A 15,906-nucleotide genomic window follows, 5' to 3' on the forward strand; every position below is an offset into this window, starting at 1 on the left:
GGAAGTGGAACGCCGTGGAAATAGGTTGCACCTTGCTAGCCAAGCTAGTTAGTTAGTTATAGTAGGGTGACCAGACGTCCCCGGTTTCCGGGTCCCCGGTTTTGGTGACCTGGACCCGGACTTTTTATGTTTAAATCTTTACTCTATCTTTTTACTCTTTAACAGAAAGGTCAACCTCATTAGAAATCCTTTCCATAATGTTGTCAGACACAAGAATATTAATCTGAGCCTGTCAGTGGCAAAATGAGCACTTTTATGAACGTAAATACAAGCTGGACAATTGACGTCCTATTAACTTACATTGTAGCTTGTTTCGCCGTTGCCGACTGCAGCAATCTCGTTTACTGGACCAATGTCAAAAAATGTTGCCCAATAGTTTTAATTGTATCCGATACTCAATGAGCTGTTGCAGAAACAAGGCCAGTGTGAAGCAATAAAGCAAAAGCTGTCAGATAAATGTAGTGCAGTAAACATTACAACATTTCCCTCTGAGGTGTAGTGGAGTACAAGTATGAAGTAGCAGCAGGGGCGATTCTAGGATCAGACCTTTAGGGGGGCTCAGCCCCTAATGAGAATGTGACACAGATATAGCGCATGCAAAAGTGTCTAATCTGCACCATGAAATTGCCAACTTCTTCACAACCGCACTCCTGCTCTCCCTCTGACAGATAGAGACTCAGCCAAAGGCGTGAGTCTGGCACAACCACCTCAACCAGAATCTAAGCTTTCCAATGATATTAGCGCCAGTTGCTGTGACAAATGGTTTGCAAGAAAATTAACATTGACCTTACATGAAATGTTATCATATTTGCATTCTGCATAAATCTCTGCACACCCATTACTCTCTGTGAAATATCTTACAAACTCTTCACTCAACACATGCATCGGTACAACAAGTGGTTCCTGGATCACCCAAAATTTCTACATGATCTCCACCTTTGGGCCAAAATTATAATGTATTCAAAGTTTATGTCAGATTACATTACATTACATTGTCAGCACAGACAATTTTGTTAATTGCTTAGCCAGTGTATCCCACCATAATGGTTATTATATTGCCAGATTCCAGACAATCCCACTTATTTATATATATCCCACTTACAAATATTAATATATATTTCTACTGGTATGCTTTCCAGTGACATTAATGCAAAAATATGAAGAAAACCTATTCCACCTGTAATTACATTACCTTATTTGGAGGTATTTACGCTTCTGAGCTGAAAATGTCCCTGGATTTTGTCTCAGAAATCTGGTCACCTTAAGTTATAATGCAAGCCAGGAAAGTCTGGTAAGAGCCGACGAGGAAGAAGTCAAGTGACGCAATTCATGTCCTACAGTAAACATTACCAGTTAACAACATGCAAAGTGCATGTAATAACATAAAACCTTTGGTAACAAGTGTGACATGAGCCTTATTACCATCGCAATATTACCGGTGCAAGAATACTCCATATACAGTAACTCCCAGTTATACCAGTGAGCTGAGTGAGTACTGCACCTGGTTCCCATCACACCTCTACAGTTGTGAATAGAAATATGTTCTCCATTCACGTTCAAATTACCCATTGTATTGCCGTCCAACACTTAAGCATGACAACTTAATATCTGAGTTTTAAAATGTATTGTCCAATGTTATTACCAGTTCAGTTTTAATGCTTGCTTCAGTCATATTTGTCATGAAAAATAATTGTGCCCACAAGTGTGAAATTACACTGAACTATTATTAAAAGGTTAGATGTTGAAATCTCCTGTGCTTCCTTTTTGTGTGGGCGTTTAATTCAGCACTCTTTTACATCCAAAAAATACTGATATTTCTGTGAAGTGAGAATTCTGCTACAGAGAATAGCCTAAGGAAAATCCTGCTACAGTCTGCAAGAGAACTTGGTAAATATGTAGCCTATTATCCAGGGAGACAACACCTAAAGCTATTTGCTACACAGGCTTTAAAATATCCTGGAGTAGTGGCCAAGTCAGACTTTAGACCTCAGTCCAATTGGGAATGTATTGCAGTAGGCTATAATTGCTTTTCATCACAGTCCACATTCAATTTGACAGTGCTTGGGCAGTTTTACAAGAAGAATGGGGTGGAATGGGTTGTTTAAAAGGCAGATAGACATATCCACACAGACTAGGCTGTGGTTCTTGCCAAAGGTGCCTATTGGCTTGCTTATGCTATGTCAATTGTTTTGTATATTGTAATTGTTTACATTTTGACTCTTTTTTTCATGGGTCAGTGACAAAAAAAGTTTAACTGGGATTTAATTGTAAAACACCATGTCAAAGACTGATGCTAAAGCCAGTTCGACAGGCTCCAGTGCGATCTTTCCACATTTTTACGTTATTGTTCCTCATACAACAACGGCCCTACTAATATCTTTTAAACGTTTAGCTACGTCCCCGTCGGTTTACAAAGCTACCAGCACCAGCATGCTGTCTTTTCTTTTTCATTTGGACTCAGGTGTGCTGGATTTTAGACGCAAAACTTCAATCATCTTGCCTAGACCTTCCGCTCCCTGCGCCTATGTCATAAAGTACAACCACATGTACAGCAGGTAGGCCTAATAGTCTAAATGATTGTTTGATGTAACAGGATGCTATGCCAACGGAGCTTCTTAAATGTGATTATCATATTAGCCGCGGGAGAGCTTATTTCTTATTGGTAGCCAATGAGGCAGGGCTAGGCCTACTTCGTAATATGTTGTTGTTGTTGTTGTTGTGGGCTCTGTCCACTTAGGATACCTATGGTCACAGCACGCAGCAGCCTTGCACTTAACATAGTCTATTACAGTCATATGATCATCAGATAACTAAACTGTGGCCGGATGTGGGCTTGTTTGCATCAAAAAATAAATTGCAAGCAGCTTCACAACACGATCGCGGTTTTATTTTGGAATTCCGCACCGAAAGTGTGGCGCTTTATTCTCTTAACTTAACTCTGTGGATCAATCCAAGAGCGCTGAAAGCCAACATTACCTGTCAGAGTGATGTAAACTGCGGTGCCGAGAAAGATGCATATCGTCTCTTATCTGTATAGTGTTTTTTTTTCCTTTTAAAGTAAACAATTATCCTACTGTCATGTGTTTTGCTCAGTTTATAGTCTAAACTACGTTTTAGGACCGCGATTTCCATAGAGAACCAGCACTTTACTGCAGGGATCCAGCAGGAGAGCTTTTACGCGTCGCGCATCTGTCGATACAGAATACAGCGTAGAAAAATATAGAAATTGCACTATTGCACTGTGGACTGAATAATGAGGTACGGATTGGTGGTTATTACAGCTGGGTTTACAGGTTTGCTCAGCTTTAGCCTCCTTGCTGTGGCTATCGGGACTGATTACTGGTACATTATCGTCGATGTGAATAAACCCAACTGCTCATGTTCAGACGACTTAAGTTCACATTCTGGACTGTGGAGAATTAATGAAGGTATGTAAACTCAACTTAAGCCTACATAGTCTGTAGTTTATGAGTTTTTATTCAGAGGGTATACGTCTTACTACTCAAGTAGCCTATATGTTGTGTGAGCTCAGCTGTATTAAAATCAGATGCAGCCCTCATTTTTTCCGGAGTAAGTTTTGCGCGGCTTACCGTGGGGTAATTGTGAGAAGCCTTCATCATGTGGCATCAATGTAAAACGCGTAAAACACTTGTTCCAACCTGTGCAAATTCCAGTAGGCTATTGGTCGTCTGTAATGTTGAAAAAAAGAAGAAAAAAAACTGTCACATCTAATGCCGTTAAAACATCCATACATTGTTCACGATCATGTCTCTCTCTCTCTCTCTCTCTCTGTCTCTGTCTTTCTCATGTTGCTGCGTAGCCATGTTCATTGTCAGCAGCAGTCAAGGCAAGACAGACGCTATTTTTGCCTTGATTTATACCTTACATGTTAGGGTGGCAAAAACTGCTTGCAGTGAATCTTAGTTGTGTGACACTAATGCACAGAAGAGGTGACATGCCAGTGCTTTTAGCTTGGAGAAATAAATGGCAAAGATGGGTTATTAGCTGAATTATTAACTCCACAATAAGATTCTTGAACCCTCACTTTTCATTCAGTGAGTATAATAAATGTAATAACTGTAGCAACTGTAACCCCTCACATCTGAATCAAACCCTGTAGGCAGCTGCAGGCGAACAGGCATGGAGGCTGCAAAAAGATTCAAAAGGATATTCTTGGATACACAGCTGCAATATAATCTGTTTGTTTGCTGCACAGTTTGAGGTCCCAGATGTGCCCAATGTGTTGCTGGTGCCGCCCGAAGTTCAGCAGCATATGCCAAGTAACGAGAACAAATAATGTTTGAAGCACTTCAAGCATTGCACCTGACATAAAAGTGGAACATGCACTGACACAATATTGTTATATTATCTACTGCACTGGCTAAACTCACAGAAGCAGCAACTTGAGCTTTAATCTGCGCAGAGGTGCAAAACTGTCGCATATTCAGGGCTGAGGAAATACAAAATATATGTCATACAGAGACATCTTTACTTGGTTTGATCAATGTAAGCATACAATGTGTTGAAGTTCTAAATAGATTGATCATTATTTGTACAATTCCTATGTAAAAAGTGATGTTTGGTATCCAGTAGCAAATTTCTAGTCCTACAGCTCTGTCCGCACGTCTTGTCATTAATAACCTTTTCCCTTGACATTTTCAGGACCAAACATGAGCTCAGTCATCCCTTTTTTCACAGCAAATATGTCCAGCCTGTCAGAAGTGGAAAGGCACCTTCTTGGTGAGTGGTTTTGTTTAACTGGCTTAGGAGTTGATCATGAGGTGGATTTTAAGTATTGAGTCAGTGATTCCTGACAAATGTAATGTATAGGTGTAGTTGGCTGCTGAAGAGATTACATTTACAAGCAACAATATGCTGTGAGAAAATCCAAGCAAACATGAACATTTTTGCAAAGGATAGTGTTTTCTGAAACAGTCCCTGTTTGCAGGTTGGACACTGAAATACAGTAATACATTGTTTACTGAGACAGAAGCTATCTTATGCAAATATCAACACTTCAACACTTCTTCAAGTTTCACACCTAACTGACAATCGAAATGGCTCCCTTCAGGGTAGAAATCAATCTGAAAATCACAACTGCTTTCACAAATGGGTTGAACTCAGCAGTATATCCAGCTGACTTGTAGTTAAGACACTAGAACCAAGTCACAGCACAGTTAAAATTGTTAAGCACAGTAATCACAGTGTCTTTGTACGTGCATTTGTGTTTGCAGGCTTGCACAAGGTGGTGGTCATCATATTGCCCCTCAGCCTGGTCCTACTGGTGTTCGGCTGGATCTTTGGACTTGTCAGTTCGTTAGCCAGCAGTCCCAAATTGCTGGCTGGATCAGCATCCTATGTTCTCTTCTGCAGTAAGTCCACACATAATTGTTTTTTTCTTTACTGAGCCTGTGGCAAATTACGTGTGTTTTGTGTGTGAGCTGCTTTAAAGCAAATCCTTTGCTTGGTTAAGTCAGTATGTAAGATGTTCAGCACAGAAAAAAGTATATGGGTGGCATATTGTATATATATTTCAACTGCTCACTCTCACTTGTGATCTACTTCTGACTTAAGGCAACTGCAAAAATCCCATTTTAACCTACTTAGACTGAGGGCCAATGGAGAGGACTGTTATTGGTAGAATCTGCAGCCTCATAATACACTATCTCTGTATGGACATTCAATATCCCAGTTTACTTAATTGCGTTGCCCTAGGTAAGGATCGTTTTGTTCACCCTGTTATTGGAATGGTGGAAATGGGGATTTTATAAAGGAAATAAGGAGAAAGATACTTTAAACTGGTGAGATCGCACTGTGCAAGACTTCCGTCACTTTATTCAATCTGTTTGTCACATTTTGTAATTAAAAAAACATGATTGATTCAAGACACTCAGACGCAATTATAGGAGCACAACCATCTGTAAGAGACTCCCATATGCTAAATCACAGTGTTGACACCCTTTACCAAACACTACAACAATGATGTAGACTGGTGTGAACAGTTTGTAATATTAATAATAATAATAATAATAACTTTTTTATATATATAGCACCTTTCATAAAACCCAAGGACACTTTACAGAATGACGGGGGAAACAGAGCTAGGGGAGGTTGTAGGCTGTGGTGGACAGGTGGTGTTTGAGGAGTTTTTTAAACATGTCCAGGGATGTAGCATTTTGGATATCTGCAGGGAGGGTGTTCCAGAGGAATGGGGCTGCAACACTAATAGTCCAGTCATTATAAGCCAAAATGGGGGTCAACCTTGAACAAATTGCAACAGAAGCAAACTCAACTGATTTTGTATCCTCAATATGTCCTGGGTAAGGAAAAAAAGCCCCGAAGAATCCCATTAGAGGAAAGTTTCAAAAAGACCGTGGTGGTTTGGGCCAAACCCCATCTCTGCAATAATAATTAGTAAAGGCAGGTTTAAAGTACTTCTTTCTGCCTCTATGTATTAATGCTTATGGGTAGCGTGAATGGGTTCCATTCAGAACTTAACATTAAGTATTTTACTGTAAGATATCAACAAGATTCAACAAGACATTTTCACCTGGCTATACCCAATGTTTAGATCTGTTGTGGTATTTATGCAAATTAGCACATACGTAATTAGATTATGCACCGTTTGCCCATGTTAACAAACAATTTCAAAAAACGTGTAATACATTTCTTGTTCCTTTCTTGTTTTCCTATTCATGCGAGAAAAAGAATGAATAGGCATATGAATGGGCTATATTTGGGTCTTTTTGAAACTTTCCCCTAATGTTTTTCTATGGGGCTTTTTTTTCCTTACTCAGGACATATTGAGGATACAAAATCAGTTGAGTTTGCTTCTGTTGCAATTTGTTCAACCTTTTTTCATAAAATGACTGGACTATAAAGGCTCTGTCTCCAAAGGTACAGAGTCTGGTGTGGGGAATGGAGAGCAGGCCAGCGTCTGAGGACCGCAGGTTTTCGGGGTCGGGTGTATGGATGGAGAAGGTCAGAGAGGTACTGTGTGGCCAGGGCATGGAGGGATTTGTAGGTGAGAAGGAGGATTGTAGTTATGATCTACTGACAATTTTTTCATGGCACTTGCCAGTAATATTTCCATAAAATAAATCACAATTGCAAGCTGGTTTCTGATGAGCCTAAACATGATTTGTGACACCAAACCACCAAACATTCTTACTGTGGAAATGGATATAATTATCAGTATTGATTGCAGCATGTAGAGTGATTGCTCTTCATGACAAAGTGACCCCAAATTGCAGAAGAGCTTGCTCTTGATTGAAAGACTCAGTCAGACTTTGCCCTTGAATCATTAGGGCACGCTCTCTTGTGTCATTCTCTGTTTCAAATGGCGTTTCTGTAAAATATAAACAAAATTTCCTTTTTGTTGAAATTGAGTGTGATCACATAGACAGTCCATTAGATATATTGTGGCCTATTACACAAAATGTTGTCCCGATAATCTCGGGCAGTCCAATCATAAACTTCCTAAAATGTAATTTTGATCTTATTATGCATAAACCTGGATATTTGATGCAATTTGGTAAACACATTCATGTTCCCCTGAAGATTAAATGTAATAACATTGGTGAGCATGTTTCAATGCTAGTATAGCATTTAGCTCAAAGCAGTGCCTCACAGAGCCACTAGCATTGTTGTAGACTCGCAAATTATAATTGCTAACCGTTTCATATCTGAATAAATAAAAGTATTGAATGCTCAAAAATATAAACTTAATATCCAACAGAATAGGAGCTCAACGACAAAACTGAGCATCCTTCAGTGTCTTTGATGACACTGGAGTCCTTTTTGTGCACAAATGTCTTCAGTTTGGTCTATACAGTAAGAAGATTTGATCTGCTAGATCCCTAAATGGCAGTACAAGGATATGCTTTCATCAGCAATACAGTGGCAAAAAGATTGCTTTTTTCCTTCAATGTGAAGGGTTCAGCTGTTGACCAGTCACAATAAATAGAATATCTATCAAAGAATGCATTTGATGAGGTCCAAACTCAAAAGGGAATGAGTTTGAATCTCGATTGCGGTACGTTTGAGGTTGAATAAAATTACACGCCGGGGCTACATTCACTCCAGCTAACTTTACGGTGAACAATGAGGGCAAAACAGCATCACCGATCTCTCTTAACTGAATATTCTCCTTCTAAAAACACCAGATCTGCAGCACATTACCGTACATAATTTTTTTTAATTGAAAACTCCACTTCTGGCTGTTTTGGAAGAAAGAAAAAACGAGAGGTGAACAATCTTTAAAAGTGTGTTTTCTTTAAGTGCTGTGGACAGAGACTTTAAAGTAGTAAGAAACTTCAATTATTTAAGTGTTAAATGTGTATGTTTAGAACAGATAAAAAATGTGTGATTCATTTACGAATAATTGCGAGTTAAATATGAACAATCGTGAGATTAATCACGATTAAATATTTGAATCGACTGACAGCCCTGATAGAAACGTTAATTAAAAGTTAAAAGGAAAGCAAAACACAAAAACACTGCAAATCTCCTAAATTTTTTTCTCATTTCATTTCACATTATAGGCCTTTGTTAAGCATTATGACCTAACTGGGGTCTTTCCTTATTCCTGATTTTCTCGATCATGGATGTGTAGTCCTTGATCCTCTGGCTTGTGACGCGGAAAAACGATTTCAGCGGCCAATCTTAAAGGACGTCCCAAGAAGAGAGGGAGATATATATACGTATATATATATATATATATAGTTATATTCACCGCCCGTGGTTAATCCACATATCAGGCCGGTTGGATCATATAAATTAACATTCTGATTAATAGCGGGAGTGAAATAATAATTAAGAAGGAAAATATGAATAACTTTCTCTAAAATGTGAATTACATAGCTGCAGAGCTTCATTTGTCAAGTTTATAACTACAGTGTTTAGTTTTGCTGGTTAAATGTCCCACAATATAAGAGAACAAAATTCTAATTTGTGAAAATGCACACGTTTGTTCACCCTACAGGATTCTTCCTCAAACTGCAGGTCGCCTGCGCTTTGGTCCTTGTTTGTGGTTGTTCAGGCCTTGATACTGAGGGTGGACTAATAGGCCGTAGAGCTGGTCTTCAGCTGCCAGGCTAGAAATCTGGTAGTCTTTTTAACATCATAGTGCAACTATGATATTGAATTCAAAAACATAATTGTGAAACATTAATCTAAAAATAATGTCGCTGTTTATCAGGGGACAAATGGCAAATGTAGTACATGCTTAATCTTTGTTAGAATGTCAATCCCAATCATTTTATGGAACTTCCACATTTATGTCTCAAATACACACAAAACTGCATGCAATTTGACAGCAAAATACTAACCAAACTAATCAATACTCATATAGCCCTTTGGAGAGAAGGCATCCTTCAAAGTGGGAAACAACCCAACAGCCAAAGCATACCTCTCCCTCTAACTTTGGGTTAGGATCCTCCTGTCCGCCTGCATAAAGAGAAGTATCCGAAGAGATGTATTTATAGCTCACATTTCTCTCACTGGTTTGCCTATTGTACTGTACCTGTTAATTATGCATAACTCAAATGTCAAAGAAGCTGTCTTCTAGTGCTGTACTTCCGAGAACTGTTTGCCTTGTACACCAAGACATCCTGACCTCTTGCCTTCATCAGCAAAACATCTCTGACCATCTAGTCCTACAAGAGAGGTAATAAACGAGAAGTAATACCTGGGTTCAGATTCAGTAGAGTAGAGATGAAACAACATTCAACTGTGCACACTGAAAGTTAACTTCAATAATGAGAATTTTTCTGCCTCATTTATTACCACACCTTGGATCACAACATTATGGAAAATGTAAACTTCAGTGTTAGTGCAAAAGTAGCAATTAAGCACAAACTGTTGGTGCTTCTTTTGCAGCTTTGTCTCAGAATTGCTTGTTCCAGGACAATTAGCTCTGGCTCTCTCTCCGCTGATGGGAATTGCTTATTCACAGCTTTTCAATCTACTTTAGCGAAGAAGAAAACGCCCCTTTTGGAGCTAGCTAACTCAGGTGCACTCTAGTCCACACAAACCCAAAAGTGACATATTTCTCAGTTTGAAATTTTAGTATGACAGATGGTAGCCTATATCCAAACACAAGTTTAATGTTGAGCCATGTGTCAATATGTCTTTGAAATTCCACTCTGAACACTCACGTCATGTACAGCACGGCTGATTAATCTGGCCTCAGGTCTGATTCTGCAGCTCTGCAACTCAAGGTTGTTTTAAAAAGCTACCTTCACTCCATTAAAATGTTAAAATTTGTATTGCTTCTCCTAAGGAAGCACAATAGATGTTTAACAAATCCTTAGTGTGTTATCGGTGCAGAAAGAGCTCAGACCTCACATAAAGTGCAAGGGAAGTCATACTGTACACAGAAGACTACATGCAAAATGGATGAACTATAGAGGAGAACTAAAGGTGAAAACTTTCCAATGTAGGAGTACTAATCATCTGTAATGGGAACCTGAGTGCAAGACAGACTTCATAAGTACTTGTACAAATCGGTGTAGGTATTTACTCCGTTTATTTCCAGCATACTACAATTACCACTGTAGTTTAAGAACATTATGGCTATGACCTGAGGTCACATTGAGATCCAATCACTCAGACCTCATTCGGAGGTGGTTTAGATCACATGTGACCACGTTCTTATAGCAGTGAGAACGGGTATGTGTCCTGGGCCACAATAAGGACAGCTTACTCAACTGTAAGCAGAATTATGTACTAATTCAATGTCTATCTCATGTCACAGAAACCACTGACAGTGAATTGTGTGTTTTGGATGTTATTATTATATTGCTGGTGATGTCTCGCTGTTTTTGTTCCAGTGCTGCCTGCTTTTTTATATCCCCAGCTGTGTGTGGGAACACATGTACTTAGAGCTGTCCACTTGTGATTGAGTCACTCAGATTGGATTTAATACCAGGTGGAAATGCAGCCATTGTGACAAGGATTTTCTTGCCCTCTATGAAAGGCAGGTCTGCAGAACCCACTGCACCTCCTATAGCACTGTGTATGACATTTGTACTTGTTAACCTTTCTTTCTCTCTCTCTCTCTCTCTCTCTCTCTCTCTCTCTCTCTCTCTCTCTACTAATTGCTTGCCTGCCAATTAGCCACACTACATGATAGACATTGAGAGACAAGTCCACAGTTGTGATTTCAAATTAATTACTGATTAACTGCAGCAGGTGATTGTTCAGTGTGTTGTGGTCAGTGTTGTCATGTAATAAAGTACAAATGCTTCACTACTGTACTTAAGTAGAATTTTCACGTATCTGTACTTTACTTCGTTATTTATATTTCCGGAAACTTTTACTTTTACTCCATTACATTTCCTAAATAAAATGTATACTTTTACTCCACTACATTTCCCCTAAGCATCTTAGTTACTCCTTACTACAAAATAAAATCAGAAGAAATTTGTTACACTGGAAAAAAGCAGGTTTGGTAATCATTGCTCCTAAATTGCCAAGATAATGCACACTCCATTCCAGTTGGTGACCTAATGCCTGTTTGTTGCCAAGCGGTAAAAAAAACAACCATAGGCCAAAACTAAAGAAGAAGAAGAGGAAGCATAATGACTGATAGTGTCATGGAAGCACCTGGTGCAGGCTCTGCCGCCATGGTAACAGATGATGACCACCCTGACAACAGTGGTGATGAAGATAACATTACACACCTTTGGCCATAAAGTTCATAATCAAAGTTTTTTTTAACTTTTACTTCTAATACTTAAGTACATTTAATGTAATGTAATGTACATTTAATATCAGACAATTACTTTTGATACTTAAGTACAGTAAATATCAGATACTTTAAGACTTTTACTCAAGTAATATTCTAAAAGGAGACTTTAACTTCAACCAAAGTCATTTTCTGGTAAGATACTTGTACTTTTACTCAAGTATTGCTTTCAAGTACTTTATACAAGACTGGTTGTGGTTCCTTCCATGTTGCCACACTAAAGGTCAGTCTAAATTGTGCACGTTGTGGTTTTCGCTCAGTATGCAAAGTGTTTTGGGGTTGACATTCAGTCGTATGTTATTCTTGTCAGCACACCTCTGCAGTCATTTTAAAGACTTCTTAAGTCTGTTTGGGAATCAAAAAAGAAACCTAATAGAACCTTCAAACCTACACCACAGGTTCCTCCTGTAGAGTAAATGTTCAAATTTAATTTAGAAGCTTTTTGCTGGAACAATTTGCATATGAATGAGATAATTATTTTGTGTGAAATGGCTTTTAAATCTTTAATGCTTTAAGATTTTACTAATTGTTTCCTATATATGGCTCTAGTCTATGTTATCTAATACAATCCATTGAGTTAAGTGAAGACAATAATGTTGGAAAAGGATTATTTTCTAATTAATGCATTATCACTTTAAAGGACAATTCTGGCGCAAAATGAACCTAGGGGTTAATAACATATGTGTACCGAGTCGAATGTTCTCTGGGACATGTTTTCATGCTAATCGAATGTGTCTCTAGCTTGATACAAGCTACCGCAAAACGGTGGTTAGCTGCTAACGCTAGCTTTCGGTGCAAAGGGTAAATCGCTATTTTATACCACTAACAAGGCTCAAAATAGCACCACACTTCAACGGTAGCATAATGAGGGTCCCTACATGTAAACCGAAGCATTGAGAACTTTGTAAGTGTACAGACAGTTTATTAAAAAGATAGATTATAAAGACAGTAGCGTTCATGTTTACATGCGGGCGCAAGGGAATGACTTAAAATCTGGAGGTCTATTTTTCCCAATGGTGTTTGTTTCTATAACAGGTATTTTTACCTTGTCTGGGGTGAGCATCTACATCAAATACTCGAACCTGGCCATGGTGGAGTTCCAGCGCATCGTGTCTCCAGAGAACCTCGCCCGTGTGGATGTGTCCTTCGGCTGGTCCTTAAGTGCAGCCTGGCTCTCCTACAGCATGGAGTTGGCCACTGGCCTGCTGCTTATGCTAGCTGCCAGAATAAGTCAAATGAAGGGACGCTATGACTCTGGTGTAGCCATCGCCATGTTATGAATTAATGTTTTATGATGCCCAATAAGTTTTAAAGTCTTTGAATGTGTTTTTGCAGTGTTTTTCAGTAAATTTAGGCTTTTGTTGCCATATTCCATCCATAAGCTATGTATGTGTAGCTAATAACGTATTCTGGATGAGTTGATTCAGCAGTAGGTTTTCTGTGAGACGTGTCTGTGAAACATGGTTGTAATTTACAGAGATTGGCTTCAAATTCCCTGCCCTGCAGTATGAACACAGGCAAAACGAGAATTGAAGTTGTATGGGATAATTTCCTTTTTGAGGAGTGCTATATAAATCTTTTGAGGAGGATTTCTGCACCTCCTCTACACCCTGTGCACTGCAGTTAAATATGGTTCATATCAGTGGATCAGGATATTTAATTCAAGTGATTCTGCAGCAGATAACCACCAGTCAATGGAGCCACCTAGACTCTAGCACACAGTTACAACTGGTTCAGTTTCTAGTATTTCATGATGGCAAAGCTGCTGCATTGATGTGTTAGAGAAAATAAGCATTTGGCTGATGTAGAAGTTAAGACAATGTTGGCTTGTGACAAACTTCCTATACCCATCCTACTGGTAAATGCATGAATCATGGAAACAGGGCTGAAGATCAGTGCACTCTTGGGGATCCTGCAAAGTGTTTTCAGCAGTACAGATGCATGTGTTGCTGCATGCTTTGCAGTAGTAGTAGTATGTTTTTGCAATGGCTAGATATTGTAATATTCTGTCTGTGCTGTCCACTTAGGAATGAGACTTATCTCTGCTTGGAAGTAAAAACAACAAATACAACATTTAGCACTTTGCATTGCTGTATAGTGTATTGTGGTGTTCCCGTTTTATTGTTAACTGTGACAAAAAAGCAATGAAACATAAATCCAGCTGTAGTGTCAATGCATACTATACTATAAGTAGGCAACAGAAAAAGGCTGCATTGATTAAATGTTTTTAAATGTCTGTGACACACTGTAATCAAATTGTACATAATGTCCCGAAGATTTTTTTGTTGTGCGACAATATGTAAAACATCATGCTCTGTATATTTGTTTTACGTGTCCTGTATACAATACAATTCTTAAACAACAAGTCTGCCCGATTACCTAGCCACAGTGCCTCAGGTTAAATTGGGACTGCCTGCCTCTGGATGTAAATTAGGCACATCAGGAGTCAGGCCAGACAGGAAAGCAATTGTGTAAAGAATTGAGAAGAATTCAGAAATGTCTGACCAAAATGTTGCAACAGTGTTTTCTATAAAAGATACATTAATTCAGAATATATTTGCACATTTAAACGATTGGAGATGTTGCAACAGTGGGTTCATAATATTCAGTGCATTACTACCTTTTTTGTGAGTAAAATGCTGTAAAAGGTGGGAATGAGCCGATAAGGTTCCAAAGCTTCCAAAATAGGCTTTGCTAATGTTTTCTGTTGGAAATTTAAAAAGTGCATTTAAAAGGGAAATGCATTTAAAATAGTGAGTATGGAGTATGGAATGTACAAAAAAACAGAAAACAAGAAGAAAACTCCACAATAATCAATAATCATCCCCAAATACCATAGCAGGCATCCATGAACATCCCTGAAATGCAGTATTTGCCACTGGTTGTTATTAATATGCATTTTCACAAAGATAATTGCGTAGTGTGTTAAAGCAAAGCATACAAGGAGAAGTTGTTTATCTACTCAGCAATATTGATGAGGCCTACTTCTTTTTTGTGTGTTCAATGACAACTTTGTCACAACTGCAGATCTTCAGTATGTGTTTCTGACAACTATTTTCTACCAAGAAATCTCAAATCAGTGGATGGTTTTGTATCGATAAACTGCCTGTCGAATATGAGGAAAAGTGGATCATGAAGTGGCTCAGTAAAAAAAAAACAAGCTAATTAAACAGGGAAATGTTTAGGTGTTGCAGGCCAAAATGTGAGGTGCACTTTCGACTGACTGTGTTTTAAGTGGAATTTTTGACCCTAGTAAGATGTGGACCTTCACTAAATACACTTCTAAAATACACCACTTCAACTGGGGGAAAGCAGTGCAAAGCTTTTTGCTAAGGATGTCCATGGCATAGATAGATGCTTCAGCATTAAAAGGTGTGCTTATGTTTGCCTGACTGTGATTTGCAACGTGATTTAACGTGCCTCAGTCAGTGAATCAAAATCCAAACCATGAAACATTGTGTCCACTCAGCTGTTTGTTTGGCAGCATCCTGCCCAGTAATCCTGTCTCAGATGGTACAGAGAGCTAAGGAAGGACCAAAGCAGAAGCTCAGTCTTGCAGCCCTCCTTTTATATATCAGCCCTGCTGAAATCCCATTAAACTTTTATGGAACATAATTCAATCCGCTCTGGCAGACGAACACCAAACTTGGTGCTAAGCCATTACTCTTTGGTTTGTGCCCCTGTCCTTGACAGAGTGCAGTAATTTTGACTTGGACATCCTCTAGGCTCGCAGTTTTCATCAGAATTGCTTTCTGCTGTTACAAGGCTAAGCTAACCTGGACTCGTTGAACAACAAAACACAGCTACTAAAGGCTAACCTACCTCGTAATATTAATTATATTGTCTCCTCTCCCTGGGTGTTGCGTTTAATGTCAGAATGAGACTAAGCTGGCCTGGATGAGTGTGTCTTTCCTACTTTTAGAGGGGCTTTGTGCTGTGTTAAACTGTTTCACCAAGCCGCATTTTGATTCACGTTCCGGAGCCGTGCCTGCCGGCATCGGTCGTCGGGAGCGACGGCCTGCTCACGTGCTCCGAGCAGTTCCAGCCTCTCTCGTTGCCTTCGCCACCACTCCTTGGTGTGTAGTTCAGGTTTTAAAAGATGTATTTACAAAAGTAGTATTGTGGGAAGACAAGAAAACGGCTCTATAATCATAAAC

At 39.0% G+C, this 15,906-nt stretch overlaps 1 protein-coding gene and 1 long non-coding RNA gene across 3 annotated transcripts; both read left to right on the forward strand.

The window, feature by feature from the left end:
- LOC118494161 lies at window positions 1-2,520 on the forward strand. Of its 2 annotated transcripts, none has more exons than XR_004896256.1 (3): window positions 1-66; window positions 1,279-1,488; window positions 2,462-2,520. It is a non-coding gene; the product is annotated as an uncharacterized LOC118494161 (long non-coding RNA). The 2 variants fall into 2 exon arrangements; XR_004896257.1 differs by having other exon boundaries at window positions 1,279-1,527; window positions 2,462-2,519.
- A 351-nt stretch (window positions 2,521-2,871) lies between these two features.
- LOC116059676 (transmembrane protein 235) lies at window positions 2,872-13,822 on the forward strand. The gene is made up of 4 exons (XM_031312916.2): window positions 2,872-3,428; window positions 4,663-4,740; window positions 5,235-5,372; window positions 12,785-13,822. Exons 1-4 carry the CDS (start codon window positions 3,254-3,256, stop codon window positions 13,027-13,029), a joined length of 636 nt encoding a protein of 211 aa, XP_031168776.1. The 5' UTR covers window positions 2,872-3,253; the 3' UTR covers window positions 13,030-13,822.
- Window positions 13,823-15,906: the final 2,084 nt, after the last annotated feature.

The sequence above is a fragment of the Sander lucioperca genome, chromosome 21, assembly GCF_008315115.2.
Source record: "Sander lucioperca isolate FBNREF2018 chromosome 21, SLUC_FBN_1.2, whole genome shotgun sequence".
Taxonomy (NCBI): Eukaryota; Metazoa; Chordata; class Actinopteri; order Perciformes; family Percidae; genus Sander; species Sander lucioperca.